This window comes from Lagopus muta, chromosome 16 (genome assembly GCF_023343835.1).
Source record: "Lagopus muta isolate bLagMut1 chromosome 16, bLagMut1 primary, whole genome shotgun sequence".
Classification (NCBI taxonomy): Eukaryota; Metazoa; Chordata; class Aves; order Galliformes; family Phasianidae; genus Lagopus; species Lagopus muta.
The window spans coordinates 9,616,442-9,629,922 of NC_064448.1; the positions used below are offsets into that span (position 1 = coordinate 9,616,442).

The 13,481-nt window shown below is 48.8% G+C and overlaps 1 protein-coding gene across 5 annotated transcripts in view; it reads right to left on the reverse strand.

The window, feature by feature from the left end:
• Positions 1-6,660: 6,660 nt before the first annotated feature.
• The window catches only part of RALY (RALY heterogeneous nuclear ribonucleoprotein), a 108,794-nt gene continuing 101,973 nt past the window's right edge, over positions 6,661-13,481 (reverse strand). For all 5 annotated transcript variants that reach the window (XM_048963553.1, XM_048963554.1, XM_048963556.1 and 2 more), the window contains 4 exons: positions 13,350-13,463; positions 12,395-12,540; positions 8,512-8,560; positions 6,661-8,364 (listed from right to left, as the gene is read on the reverse strand). In XM_048963553.1, the coding sequence (XP_048819510.1) occupies positions 8,516-8,560; positions 12,395-12,540; positions 13,350-13,463 (305 nt within the window). In that variant the 3' untranslated portion in view covers positions 6,661-8,364; positions 8,512-8,515. The remainder of the gene's footprint in view (positions 8,365-8,511; positions 8,561-12,394; positions 12,541-13,349; positions 13,464-13,481) is intronic.

Below are 13,481 nucleotides of genomic sequence, written 5' to 3' on the forward strand. Positions count from 1 at the left end.
CTGAGAACCACTTCATATTTCTGAAATCCAACAGTAAGAACTCGACATCTGTGCCATTAATAGTTTTCCTGCTGAACACTCAACAGAAATGTGTGGATAACTCCCCTGGTCCATTCCATTTCTGTGGTGAACCTGTGTCCTCTGAGAGATGGGGGTTTCTCTGACGTTCTGCTTCTATAAGCAGCTTCTATGTGTGATGAGGGGGTTGGTGGTTTTTGAATTTTTCCTGCACTAGAATTAAAGCAAAACTTCATAGTGACTCCCAAGACTGAACTATGGAGCTCTCTGTGTCAGGCCCTGCTGAAACTGCTACCAGCTGGGATGCTGGAAAGAAGGAAAATGTGTCTGTAACCATGAGCAAAATTTAGCCCGGTGTGTGGATTTTTACAGGCATTCACATAGTTTGTGTGTCAGGTTGGAAGCAAAGGAAAATCTGCAATGAATGCTTTCAAAATCTTCTTGAGGATTTTCTAAATTCTGTATCAAAGCAAATAAGTTTTAAATCCTTTTATTCCCCCCCCCCAAGCCTTGCTTGCTGCTCTGGGTAATTGTCCCAGAGGTTTCCTTTGATTTCTTTCCTCCACGCAGAAACGTTTCTCTGCAGTGTGGATGGAGCGTATTTACACAGGTAGGGGGTGGGGCTGGATCTTGGGGCTCCTAAGGTGGTCTCACAGTCCTCCTCTGGCAAAGCTCATTTCTTTAAAAGAGGAAAAGAAAAAGAAGTCTTACTACTTTCACTACAAGGAGAAAAGCTGGATGTGCTCCTTTTTGAAAGCAAGGCACAAAAGGAGAGTGAAAAACACGTCTGTGATCCTTTTCAGTTCTGTGCACTGAAATGCCTTTCCCTGCTGCTCGTGGTCTCGCTGCCTGCTGCAGGCCTTGCCTGATGCTGTTGGGCCAGCACCAAAATAGCCCTTTTCCAGTGATCCATCGTTCTGGGGAATGAGAGTTCATTCTTGTGCCGTTTTCCCTCCCTGCTGTGTCCCCACGCTTTCTGATGCTCTCAAACAATGCGGTTCTAAACCTGCGAGTCTCAGCCAAAAGAGGATGGGAATTTTCCCTTTTCCTACTTAAAAGAACTTTGTGAAGATCTCTCAGGTCCTCTTGAAGTGGTTGTTTAGGTCCAAGGCTGTGATTGCCTTTGAGGGGTTACCTAAAGGCTGACAGGATGCTCGGGGCTGGCTTTCTCAGCACATGCAGGCTCTTCATTTTTTTATTTTATTTTATTTTTTTTTTGTCTTTGAGCATTTGTTTGTAATGCAGGCATCCCCCTCTCAGAGGGAACTGGAGTGCATTGTTCATCCAGACCAATGCATGGACACTGGGGATGTGGCTGTTAAATCTCAACTCTGACAGACATATTTGGGCTTGAAGAGTGGTGTGGACTGTGGGGTGGGAGAGAAAACTAGAAAACTGGTAGAACCTGTGAGTTGAGATAATGAATGTTAAATAGGATAGAAAATGAAGAAGTCATAATAGAGTAAACCAAATAGGATGCACAAAGCAGTTGCTCATCATTGGCCAGCTCCCTCCATTTCATATTCCTTGTGAAATCATGTGGTGTGGGACATCCCTTGGGCTGCTTTGAAGCAGCAGTCCTGGTCCTGTCCTCCCTGGCTCCTTGTGCCTCCCAGCTCCTCACTGGCAGGGCAGTATGAGAGGCTCAGCACTGCTCAGCAGTGGCTACATTAAAAAAGCAATGCCTCCTCTTTATTTCCATGGAAAAGACAACAAATACAAGGAGGATAATAACGCTATTTGGTAGAATAGATTCTCAGCTACAAATCACTATTTCCCAACAGTCACCGCCATTCGCTCTGTGTTTTCACCAGTGATGAATAAGAGTGCTCATGCTATTCTTGTAAATGAGTCTTGTTGATGAATGTCAGTGGGTGCCAGTTCTTCTGTGTGGAAGAATGCAGCTCCACACCCTCGCTCCATAAGCACTTCTATGTCAGGTGCCATTCTGTCAGACTGCAACAGAATGGGATGGGATATCGGTGGCAAGGTTCATGCTCTACTGCCATCCCACCAACATCTGCCTCTGATGTCATCACAGGATGGCCAGGGTTGGAAGGGACCTCAAAGATCATGAAGCTCCAACCCTTCTGCCACACGCAGGGCCACAAACCCCCACGTTTAATACCAGCCCAGGCTGCCCAGGGCCCCATCCAACCTGGCCTTGAACACCTCCAGGGATGGACAGGGCATCCACAGCCTCTCTGGGCATGTCATGTACCAACACCATAAGATAGACTTTACTTCTAGAGCAGTCCTCATAACAATAGGAAGTGAGGACTGGGCAAGTGAGGAAATGCTAATAAGAAAAAAAAAAAAAAAAAAAAAAAAAAAAAGCAAGAAATGCAGTGAGAAAAGCATTGCTTTGTGAATGCAGAGCTGGTTCTGGGTTGGGATGTGGAACAGTGCTGTCTGAGCACAGCTCTCCGGTTGCTGTGTATCACTCAGCTGCCTCCATTGGGTGGGAACAGCCAGGGCTCCGTGCTGCACGTGCAAGGCACTGAGTGTGTCAGTGTGACACCCAGAGTGTTTTCTATGCTCCCAGCCTTGTGGTTGGAGATGAGCTCTTCCATCTGTAAGGTGGGTTGCTTTTCTTGTACCTTCTGCGCTGCCGTCTTCTTACTGCTTCTTTGGTGACCCAATTGGATTCAACAGACCGTGTGCTGTCCCAGTGCATATCTGGGGGCTTGGTCTTCTCTGTACACCACCAGCGAGTGCCTGAATTGGGTATCTGCCAACACGAGTTGCATCCAGCTTAGGAAGCGCCTGGCTGCTTTCCAGGAGGAAGGCCTTAAGCTCATCTGACAACACACATTTCTTTTGTGGAAAGAAAAGAATGGGGATATCTTGAATGGGAAAATGATCCCCCAGCAAAAATTTGAGCATGGGAAGAAGCATCTGTATTTTGCTGTATAAAGATGGCATTTCCAACAGGTTTTCTGAAAGCTCCTTGCTGCCAGGAGAACAGCTGAAACAACTGCAACAAAAGCAGATCTGGTGCTCCTCACCGCGATGGAGCTGTTGGTATGACTGAACCCAAAGGAGCACGGCTGCCGTGTGCTTCTCATAGCTGGTGCCCCATTCTTTGCTGTGCTCAGGGCTCACTCATGGAGAGCAGTGTGGGTTCTGTATGTCCTGCTGCTAAGGGAACGTTTCTGCTGGGGGTAAACCAGACCTGGTTGGGCATCAGATGAATGCTATGAAGAGCAGTTGCAAAGGCAGCACGCAGTACTTGTGCTGGGTGGGTGTGCATTGTTCTGCCTTGCTGGAATGCCTCCTCAAATGAGCTATTAAGGTTTTCTGCAGATGAGAACAATTCCCAGTGGATCACTGCTTTGGCTCATTTAGGACCAGATTTCTCATAGCGCAGCTCTGAGTGTCACCATCTGCAGCTGGGATCTGTTTTTCAGAAAAAAATCCCATGCAGCAAGCGGGTTTGGCAGGAGGATCTGGAATGAATTAGAGGAGCTGAACACATCTTCTATTGTTGTTTTTGCTGGTGGGGCTCTGGAGCATTTGACTTCTGGTGTTGTTCTTGTGGTGTTGGCATTGTTCATCTCCTGTGTGCTTTGGGTTGCTGCCCACTGGGGCTCAGTCCTTGCAGGTTTCTTAGCACCCAAACCACGCTGATGGGCTCAGCACACCTGGTGGTACGTGGAAAGGACAGAAATTCCAAGGTAGCCACGTTGGGAAAACACACACAGGGGTGTGAATGCGATGGGTAACACCGGGACCAGAGCATGCTGCATCGCTCCACCATCAGCTGGGTGACCCCTCAGGCACCTGGCACTGCCGCTTTTCTTAATACCTCCCACTCTTTTTGTGCTTTTGGTTTCAATTCACCTTCCCACGCTTTCATTAACATATCCTTGCATCTTCTCCCTCTCTCTTGAAATTCTGGTTTCTGAATGCAAATGCACATCCCAGTGCCCATGTTGGCCTGATCTGCCCCCCATGCATGGAAGTTGTGCTGATTCTGTGTTCACACCCAATTAGTGAAGGCTATGTGAGTTGTCTTAGAACTTTTAGGCACAAAGACAGTCCCTTATGATCAATTTATGATTATTCTAGTTCTGTCCTTACCCCTCCTGCTGCTCGCCTCCCACCTGATCTCATCTTTTCACATCACTTCCTAATGCAGTTATTCAAATACTACATCAGATCCTGATGTGGAAACAAGCTCGCAATTGCTTGTGCTCCCGGCCTGTGAACCCACTCTGGAGGTCCTGAAATCTCCCAGGACTCAGTCCTGGTGCTCACGGTGGAAGCTGCCTGCCTTGTCCCCCAGGAGCTGCTCACACTGAACTCAGAGTGGGGCACTCTGTTCTGCAGGGCTGTTCCAGTGTCCCCATCCTGCTGCCATGGCCAACCAAGAGCCCTGTGGGGCTGTCCCTGACTGCAAGCAATGTGAATCCTCTGTGAGTGGGGTGAGCTGGGCTGTGTTGGCTGAGGAAGAACCAGCAGCTCCCCAAAATTACTTCAAAGGATGCTTCAGTTGGAGGGACAGCAACAGGGAAGAAGCACTGTGATGTGGAGCAAACCCAAGAAGAGACTTCAGAGGAGCCACTGCTCTGCTACATTGGTCCCTGGGCTCTTCCAGGCAGACCCTGAAGGCCAGCAGGTACTTTCTAAGCACACACCTCATTTTTACACTTCCTTGAATGTTTCCAGATTGCTAATCAAGATTCTGATTTGCTTCTCAACATCTGATCCATGGCTGGGCAGTGCTTTCCTGGAGGATAATGGCTGGTACACACTGGGAGCCATTGGAGATACTTGAACACATCTCTCCATGTTTCCACAGCTTTACTAAGAGAGAGAAAAATTATGGAATTATCCCACAGATAATGGGAAGGTGTTGCAAGAGGGCTATGACAAAGAGGCAGTGTCTGGCATGGTTATTACTACCACTGCAATAACACAAAGATTTCCAAAGCAATGAATGGGCTTCAACCATGTGATAGGATTTATTAAAGTCAGCGGGGGCTTTTGTTGTATCTCCTGACAGAAACTCAATGCAAGGCTATAGGCATCTCGGCCTGACAGGTTGTCTTTCCATGTCCAGAAGCTCATTGGTGTTGCATTGGCACAGGCTGCTGATGGAGGCGGTGGAGTCAGTCTCTGAAGGTGCTCAGCAAAAGGTTAAATGTGGTAATGAGGGACATGGTGTCATGGTTTTATGGTTTTTGTTATCATATTTTGTTAGTAGGGATGCGTCATGGCTGGACTTGATGATCTTAGTGATCTTTCCAACCTTAATGATTTGGTGACCAAAGGAGTGTTAGGGACTGGAGTAACCCTGCTCTGTTGCTCTAACATCCACTGCTCTGATTTTGGTGCTCAGAGCACCAAAAAGCCTTGCACATTGTCTTTTCCCATCCAGACCAGCACATTCAAGCCCAAAGCTTAAACCTCACATGTTTCACATTTCCTGAGGTGCAGGCATCACAATAGGGGATGGGAACATCTGGGTTTGTCTCCAGCAAAGACAATGTTGCTGTCACCATGATGACAAATGGAGTAGCAAATGTAAGGCAAGTGATGTCCACAGGTCTCAGAAGTGCAGTCTTGCATTTGTGGGTGGTGGGGAAAAGTTTTAACAACTTCCAGTTCACAAGATGGGAACTGGATGTGCACTTACTTCAGTTGTCACTCTATAGCGGTGGCTTCTCTTCAAAGAGTGCAGATGGTGAATTAAATGTTCCTCCTGGGGAAACGCCCAACCCTTGTCTTGGCACATCCCAGCAGGGCAGCATCGAGTGACAGGGACCGACTCCATGGGGACATCGTGATGGGGACATCATGGGAAAGCTGTTCCCACGTGGCTGGGTGCGCACGGGGTGGGACAACATCACAGCCATTCAAGAGCTAACAAGATGTGACAGATGAGACAGAAGGACCAATAGTCCACCACAGCAAAGCCAGTAATGGGGTTCTGCTCTTCCCTGCAGTCTGTTCCCATGTGACAGCAGAGCGTGTTTCAGAGGCAGTACTGTGGTTCAGGAGCTGAGCTGTGACCTAAGCATGCAGCCTCCACCCCGCATTTGTGGGTGTGCGTGCATGGAAAAATGGGGTGGGAGGAGCAGTGTGCAGGAAGAGGTGAGGAGGCTCCTCTTTTGGTAGCGATCCTCCCCAGCAAAACCTGCAGGGTGCTTCTCAGCTGCCCTCTGGCCTGAGGAGTGAAAGGAATGTTCCCTTTTCTCACTCCGCTGCTCTGTCTTTGCCTCTTTGTGAGATGTGCTGCACGGTCCCATACAGAACTCACTTTGTGAGGATGGATCTATGGCTAAAAGCAAAGATAACTGCCGTGCAAGGCCCTGCCTAACAGTTCCCAAAGTCCCTCATCCTCTGCAAAAATTTATCAGAATCAGAACAGCTGTGTGCCAAGGGACCTTGGCCACGCTCTAATGGCCTAAAACCAACTGCTGCACCAAGCTGGAGCAGTGCTGTGCTGGGCACGGAGCTCGGGGTGGGCATGGAGAGGAGAGTGCTCTCAAAGCTCAGCCCTTACACCCTGAGCAAAAGAAACCCAATCCTGCTGGCAGAGCTGAAGTTCAGGGAGGGAAAGAAGATCTGCACAGGTGAAATATAGCAGAAAAGCAAGTGTGTCTGTGTAGGACAGAGCAGACAACAAAAGCAAATTAGATTTCTTTAGATTTCTTTCTTTTATTATACAGGATCTTATGTACAAGGTCACCTTTCTCCCAGACAGCAGCATCACAGCCAGTTCATAGCAAAAACCGCAGCTCATCCCTCAAAGCCTAGAAAACAGCTCTACAACGGCTCAGTACAACACAATGGATAAATTGTACAGGAACCAGAAAAAGGTAGGGGAAAGCACGGTGATCCCTTAATTCCCTCATGACTTATTCAAAACTAAGAAATGCAAATAAAACATTGTGCTTCAAGAGCCATGCTTGCTCCAGAATGGTCCTCCGGGCAGGGAAGCGGTGCCCCCATGACCTGTTCTCCCCTCCACCCTTCAGGGAGAGATGCTGTAGAAGAGGTCTGGCTTTGAGCGCTGGAGCAGAAAGCAGGAATCCCCTTTCAGAGCACCTTGTGCAGTGCGGACTGAGGAGAAGGTGTGGACAGCATTCTGGATTCAAAGCACTGATATTGTGTGTGTTTTGGAGGGGGAGTGGGAAACAGAGGGGAGATGGGCAGGACACAACTGATCTGAATAAAGTGCTGCGTGAGTCTCAGTCCCATCTGCCTCTGAACCCAGAAAAACTGCATAAGCACATGGAAGAGGAAGGAAGAAGATGAGAAAGGCTGAGAGACTTCTTGAGCATTGCAGTGAGAAAGGGCTGCTTCAGCCTCCTACTTGCAGGACGTGGCACGGGTCAAAAGCAGGAGAAAGAGATGCTTGCACACCCACACACGTGCTGGGGTCACTGTAATTGGCCTCAGCATGCTCAGGAGCTGCATTGCAGAGCTGTCGGATAATAGAGCACAACTGTGGTGATCAGCGGCTGCACAGCACTGTCCTGGTGCCCCAGAGACCCAGGGGAGCTGGCTGAGGAACAGATGTGAGCAGCAGGGCAGGGGCTGACTGCTCTGGCTGCAGATGGGCCACAGCCCTTCCAGGGAGCTGCTGCTCCAGAAGGGTTGCATCCACCTGCTTGATGCATGCTTGCACCCCTTCTCTGCTGTATGGCTGAAGACGACGCGTGCCTCGTTTCTCCTGCTTGGGATCACTTGCTTTCCTGCAGGCAGCATCTCTTTACCTTCTCCTCTCTTCAAGCAGATGCAAAGAGCACAGCACATGCACAGCCACCAGCTCCTGTCTGCCTGGAAGCAGCCACATACCTGCAGCAGTGCATGGGACGAGAGCCACAGCAGGAGCTGACCGCTCTGGCAGAAGAGCTCACCCCGCACCCTGTTCCTCAAAGTGACCTTGAGTGTGAGAACACAAATTGTCCAAACTGAGACAGTACTTTTCCCCCAGTTACCAAATGCTCTGGCTCTCACCTAGCATGGGAAAAAAAGTCTTTATTGAGATGGGCTCAGTTGTCCTTCCTCTCCTGCCAACAGCCCCGTGTCATCTCTGACTCACTGGGTCCATACCCAGCCAGGGGTGATTATGGATCACGCAGGGTTTGGCTGCTGCTTGTGCTCGCTGCAGAGCTCTGAATCCATTGCATGGGGTTGTGGGGATCTGCTGGGATGAGTTTTCTTTGTCTCTGCTTTACAGATGGATGGAAGATGTTGGGCCATGTTTCTCCTTTTGAATGCCAGGTAGAGATGACAGCAGCACTTCAATTTAGCTTGTCTTGCTCAACGTGCCAGGGCAGGGTTTAGCCTCGTGCTTTCCTCACACCATCACTCACTGCTGTTGTAAAAGGGCTGCAAGGAGAGACAAAGGCAGTGGGGATAAAAGGGTACATCATTTTCCTGGAACCTCACAGATTCACTGTGTGATGTAGGAAAGGAAATGAGGGGCTGATCAGTGACCCGGCTGAATCAGCCTCTAAAAAGCAGTGTGAACTGTACCTGGTTACTGTAGTCTGGCATCGTCCACGTCTGTGTAATGGCTGTTCTCCTGGAGGGGAAAGGGAAGAAGAAACAGATCACCATGTGCCCATCCTGCCTTGCCTGAGACACCGTGCTGTGTCGCATGCAGAGACCAGCTGGTTCCATGGTGGACAGTCAGCCCAGGATGTGTGATTCCCTGCTTGGTGTTGAGATCTGGCTTCTGCTGAACCTCAAAGAGACTAGGATGAAATCAAGCCCACCTTCCTGTAGTGGTGTGAAATCTGCTGTCTGATCTATGCTGCTCCAGAGCCAGACCTCCAGTGGGAAAGCTGCATGTCCTGGGGAAGGTTTTAAGCCCAGGGTGTAAGCTGTAAGTGGTGAGCACTGATTGCTAAGTGAGAGCTTGGACAGACCCCTGACTTTCACATGGCCTGAGAATTAAGTAGCCACAGCATTTGTACAAGCTGGGCTTCACCATATGTGTTTGCACAGCTCTTGCCTTGTTTTAGCACTGTGAGAAGTTTATTTGGGACCTGGGAATGGCCAGACCTGTAAGCACAGACCTTGCAGTTCCAGGAACTGTACAAAGATGCTCAGGGGTAGCTGATCTGCAATGGCAAATGGGGAACATCACCAGGACTGCTGGTGAACAGAGACACTGCGCCAGTCTGCAGCACAGCTCATCCTCCAGGGTAGCACTCAGGATATTCACCACTCCAAAGGCTGCAATGGCAGTGCAGTGTGCTGAACTGCTCCCCATACGAGAGTGGATTTGAAAATAAGGCATGTGAAAATTGCCCTCCTGGAGCAATTCTGCAATACGGCATCATTAAATGAATTAGGTGCTCAGCACTGAAAATGAACAGATGGAAATGGAGCCAGGAGATGTCTGCAAGTGATAACAGGTGATCCAGAAAGCAAGCAAGAGAGACCAGTCACAACCTGGTTAGCAGAAAGCACTGGAGGAGGGAAATAGCCTTGTGCAATCAGGGAACTCACGTGGGTGTTTGCAGAGCCCCTGTGGGGGCAAAACTCTGAAGAGTGCAATGCATGAACAAGGAACAGCTGGAGACTGCGCCCAGAAGAGCTACGGATGGCGACTCCCAAGATGGGAAGCCTGGAGGCTTGTGAGTTCTGGCAGCAGAACAAAGGTTCCTTCTTCATCTGCAGAGTTGCAGTTACAAAGCAGGTGCAGTGCCCTGGAAACAGGCTCTTCAGGAAAACCAAGTCAGGTGGCACGTGCTGTGGGCAAAGGAAGGGCTCAAATGCTTGGGGATTTGCCTTGGAACAGGCAGTGAGTCAGCTGAGAGCATGCGGCTGAGGATCAGGAGACAGAACAACTTCTGTGACATCGTGGTGGGCACCTGGTGCATGCCACATGATACAAAACCTACTGGGGATGGCTGGAGAAAACCTCCTGGCTTGCAGGCACTTGTACTCCTCTTGGATCTGACCAACCTGCTATCTTCTGGAAAGTCAACAGGGCTGAGTGCAAGCAACCACACAGATTTCTGATGAACATTGAGAAAGCTTTCCTGATGCAGCTGGCTGACAAGGGGTCAGCCTGATGCTCTTCTGGACGCGCGGCCCATGAACAAGGCAGATCTGTGTGAAGGTGGAAAGAAGTCTGGGCTGCAGTGGCAATAAGACAGTGAAGTTGAATTTCCTGAGAGAAATGACTAAGACAAACTGCGGAATTGGGGTCTGTTGGGCAGAATCTCACAGGTGACCCTTCTGTTGGCCCACAGAGCACAGAGGAGCTGGGTCTCCTTCAAGACCACCTGCCTCAAAGCATGAGAACAGCCTGTACTGCTGTGTGGTTGGGCAGGCGTGACAAGAGACCAGCGAGAATGCACAGCAAAGGCCAAACCAAGCTTCTTCCTACAGAAAGAACAGAACCCAGAAGTGAAAGCAAGGCTGGAAGGAATACAGTTGTCACTCCAGCTGAGCTGACAGTGTTAGGAAAGCCAAAAGCCAGGAGTTGGAACTGGTGAGGGATGTGAAGGGCAAGAAGAAGAGCTTCTGTAAGTACACCAGCAGTAAAAGGAAAGCTAAGGAAGAATTAAGCCCTCTGCTCAGTGAAGCAGACGACCCAATGACCTGGTGACAAAGCTGATGGAAAAGGTCAATGTATTCAAGGGTTGTTTTTTTTTCCAGTTAACTGGTTAGGTCCGTCTTGTGCACTCTCAGACCCCTGAGCCCAGTGGCAGTCTGTAAGCTGATGGCTGTAAGCCAAAGGCATGGGATGAGGAACTCACTCCCCAGGAAGTGGAAGGACTTCAAGACTGCTCAGTGCTCTACGGTCAGGAGCAAAACTTAAAGGATGGCCCTTGTGATTTGCCTTGCAGTGTTTAAGAAAACACCCCTGCAGACAAGTTCCACACATTAACCTGCTTCATGCTGAGCGCATCTGAGCCTGTCTGAAGTTGGCAGTAAAATACTTCTGAACTCAATGTCACTTTCAAATCAGAGAATAACAGAAAACAGAAGTGTTAGGGCCTGAAACAGTGCACTTGTTCACCCATCCTCGATAAGCTCTTCTTGAAGGAGATGGAGATGGACTTCTTACAAAGTTCTGTAGTGACAGGACAAGAGGTAATGATTTTAAACTGGAAAAGAATAGATTTAGATTAAAGGAAAAACATGTTCATGATGAGGGTGGTGAGGTGCTGGCACAGGCTGCCCAGAGAAGCTATGAATGCCCCATTTGGGCCAGGCTGGATGGATGGGCAGCCTGATCTGGTGTAAGGTGTCCCTGCCCACAGCAGTGGGTTGGAGCTGGATGATCCTTAAGGTCTCTTTCAACCCATGCCAATCCATCATTCTGTGACACTTAAATCATTTCCAGTCTGTGTTCTTATACCACGAATGGCAGCAAAGTCCGTATTTTCTGTCGACTGTGTGCCCTTTATCATCATTACCATCAGTGAGTTTTCCCTAATTTCTATCACCTAATTTCTACCTGTTTCCTTTGATGTAAACCTGACCTTCTTTATCCTAACTGACACAGAGCAGGAGGCCATCTTTTGCCTTTTTTCCTTCCAGCAGTCTCTTGTGATGTCTCCCTTAATCACCTCTTCTCAGATTTAGCAGGGGTCACAGATTTCAGCTATGAGGCCTCAGATACTGAAACAGTTGAAAGACCCCATTCAGATCCCTCATCCATCATGATTCCAGCAGTAGAGTGTAAGAGTGCAAACAGCTGGTCAGTGTCCTAAGATTTTTGGCCATAGGTAGAAAGAAATGCTATGTGATCAGCCCAGTGATGGGGTGAGGCAGAAGAAAGGGATGGTGAGCTCCATCCTCACTTCTAGTGCCACCAGAAGTGCTGTGTAATGAGAAAGGCCCATAAAAATCTGCTCCCTAGGTTCACCAGTCCTTATTCAGGGCAGGAGTAAAGCTGATGTGCACAAAATCAGGCTAGCCATGCTCAAGGGAAACTGCAGCATCACACACAGCAGCCTGCTGAGACTTTATAACCACACTTCTGCTCTTTGGTGTCCACTGGACAAAAGGGCACTGCAAATCCATGCTGTTAGGAAAGTGCAGTTAACACAATATGGTCTGTCTTTAACATGTTTTTCCATTCATCTGAGATCCACTTCCTTTGGAGCAAAGCAACTTCATTAAATCGTTCATTAATTATTTTGAAATCAAAGATAAAAGTAGTCTGAATTTCAGAACCCAGCAGTGTTTCTGCAGCATTTACAAGGTCACAGCTTTTGCAAGCCATGGAGCAGCTAGGAAGAACAAGCTGTGAACAGCCATGGGATTAAATACAACAATTTCCTTCTGGGAGGAGAAAACTACTGTCCTGGGGGGTTTTAACCAGTTCTGGTAAAATTGTGGTCCTTTGCTGAATTCTCTTGGCTGGAGGGACACAGCAGCCAGCCTCTCTTACCAGTTCATCTTCACACTCATCCCGTGCAAGGCCCTCCTCCTCTCCCTCATCTCCATTCAGTGGCTCCTCCGTGTTGACCTCTGCCTCTGACGCTGTGTCCTCTTGCGAGACTTCGCTTTTGCTGCCGTCCACCTTCTTCCGTACCTCTGTGAGAGCAAGAGCCAAGGCATCAGGATCAGGGGGTGATGGCTGCAGCCTGATCAGACTGATCCACAGGGCCCCCGTATTGAGTTGCAGTGTAAATAATGGATTTAGGGTTTATTCTGCAATGAGTTTTGCTAATTTTGAAGGAGCTGCTAGAAAACAGCAGAGCCGGCTGCCCTTCCGCATCCCTCCGAGTGTGGGAGGCAGAAGTAACCCACACAATAAGGCAAATGAAACAAAATCAAACTGCTGTAGAAGAAAAAACCTCCCATTCCATAATTGGAGGGGGTTGGGTGTGTGATTTTGGCAGCCCCTAATAATTGGCAGCACAGAAGTTTTTTTTGACCACTTATTTTGCAGAGATGCTTCAACTCCGTCTGGTACTTCTGTGCTGTTTTCTCTTTCTTCTGAACATTGAGAGGAACAAATTAGTGTTTCCACTGAAACATGGTCCACGTTCCAGCTCTGAACTTCAATTCTGAGAGAATAATGAAGTACTTTTGCAAAGCAGCACCTTCTCCAACAAACTGCTCAGGGCCTGGAGCTGAAAACTTACTGACAAATAGAATTTTAAACTCCTCAGGGCAGGGACTTCTGTCTTGTTTGTTAGCATAGCACCCAATGTGCCTGGGGGCTACAGAAACCTCTTGTTCTGTGTCTGAGGGACCTCTCCACCTGGAACCCAGGGGAGATACTTCAATGTCAGTGCTCAGAACATGTTACAAGCCACGATGGCTTTGCAGAGCAGCTCTGACATGGTCTTTGCCCATGCTTGAGCAGCACCCCAGGCCCCAGCACACACCCAACTGACCTGTGGACTGCTTCTGTTCTTCAGCAATCTGCTCCAGCCGGCCCAGCAGAGCATCGATGTTGGATTTGATCTGTGTCAGCTCAGTTTTGATGGTTTGAAGCTCACTGCACTTCACTTGGGAGGAAAAGACAG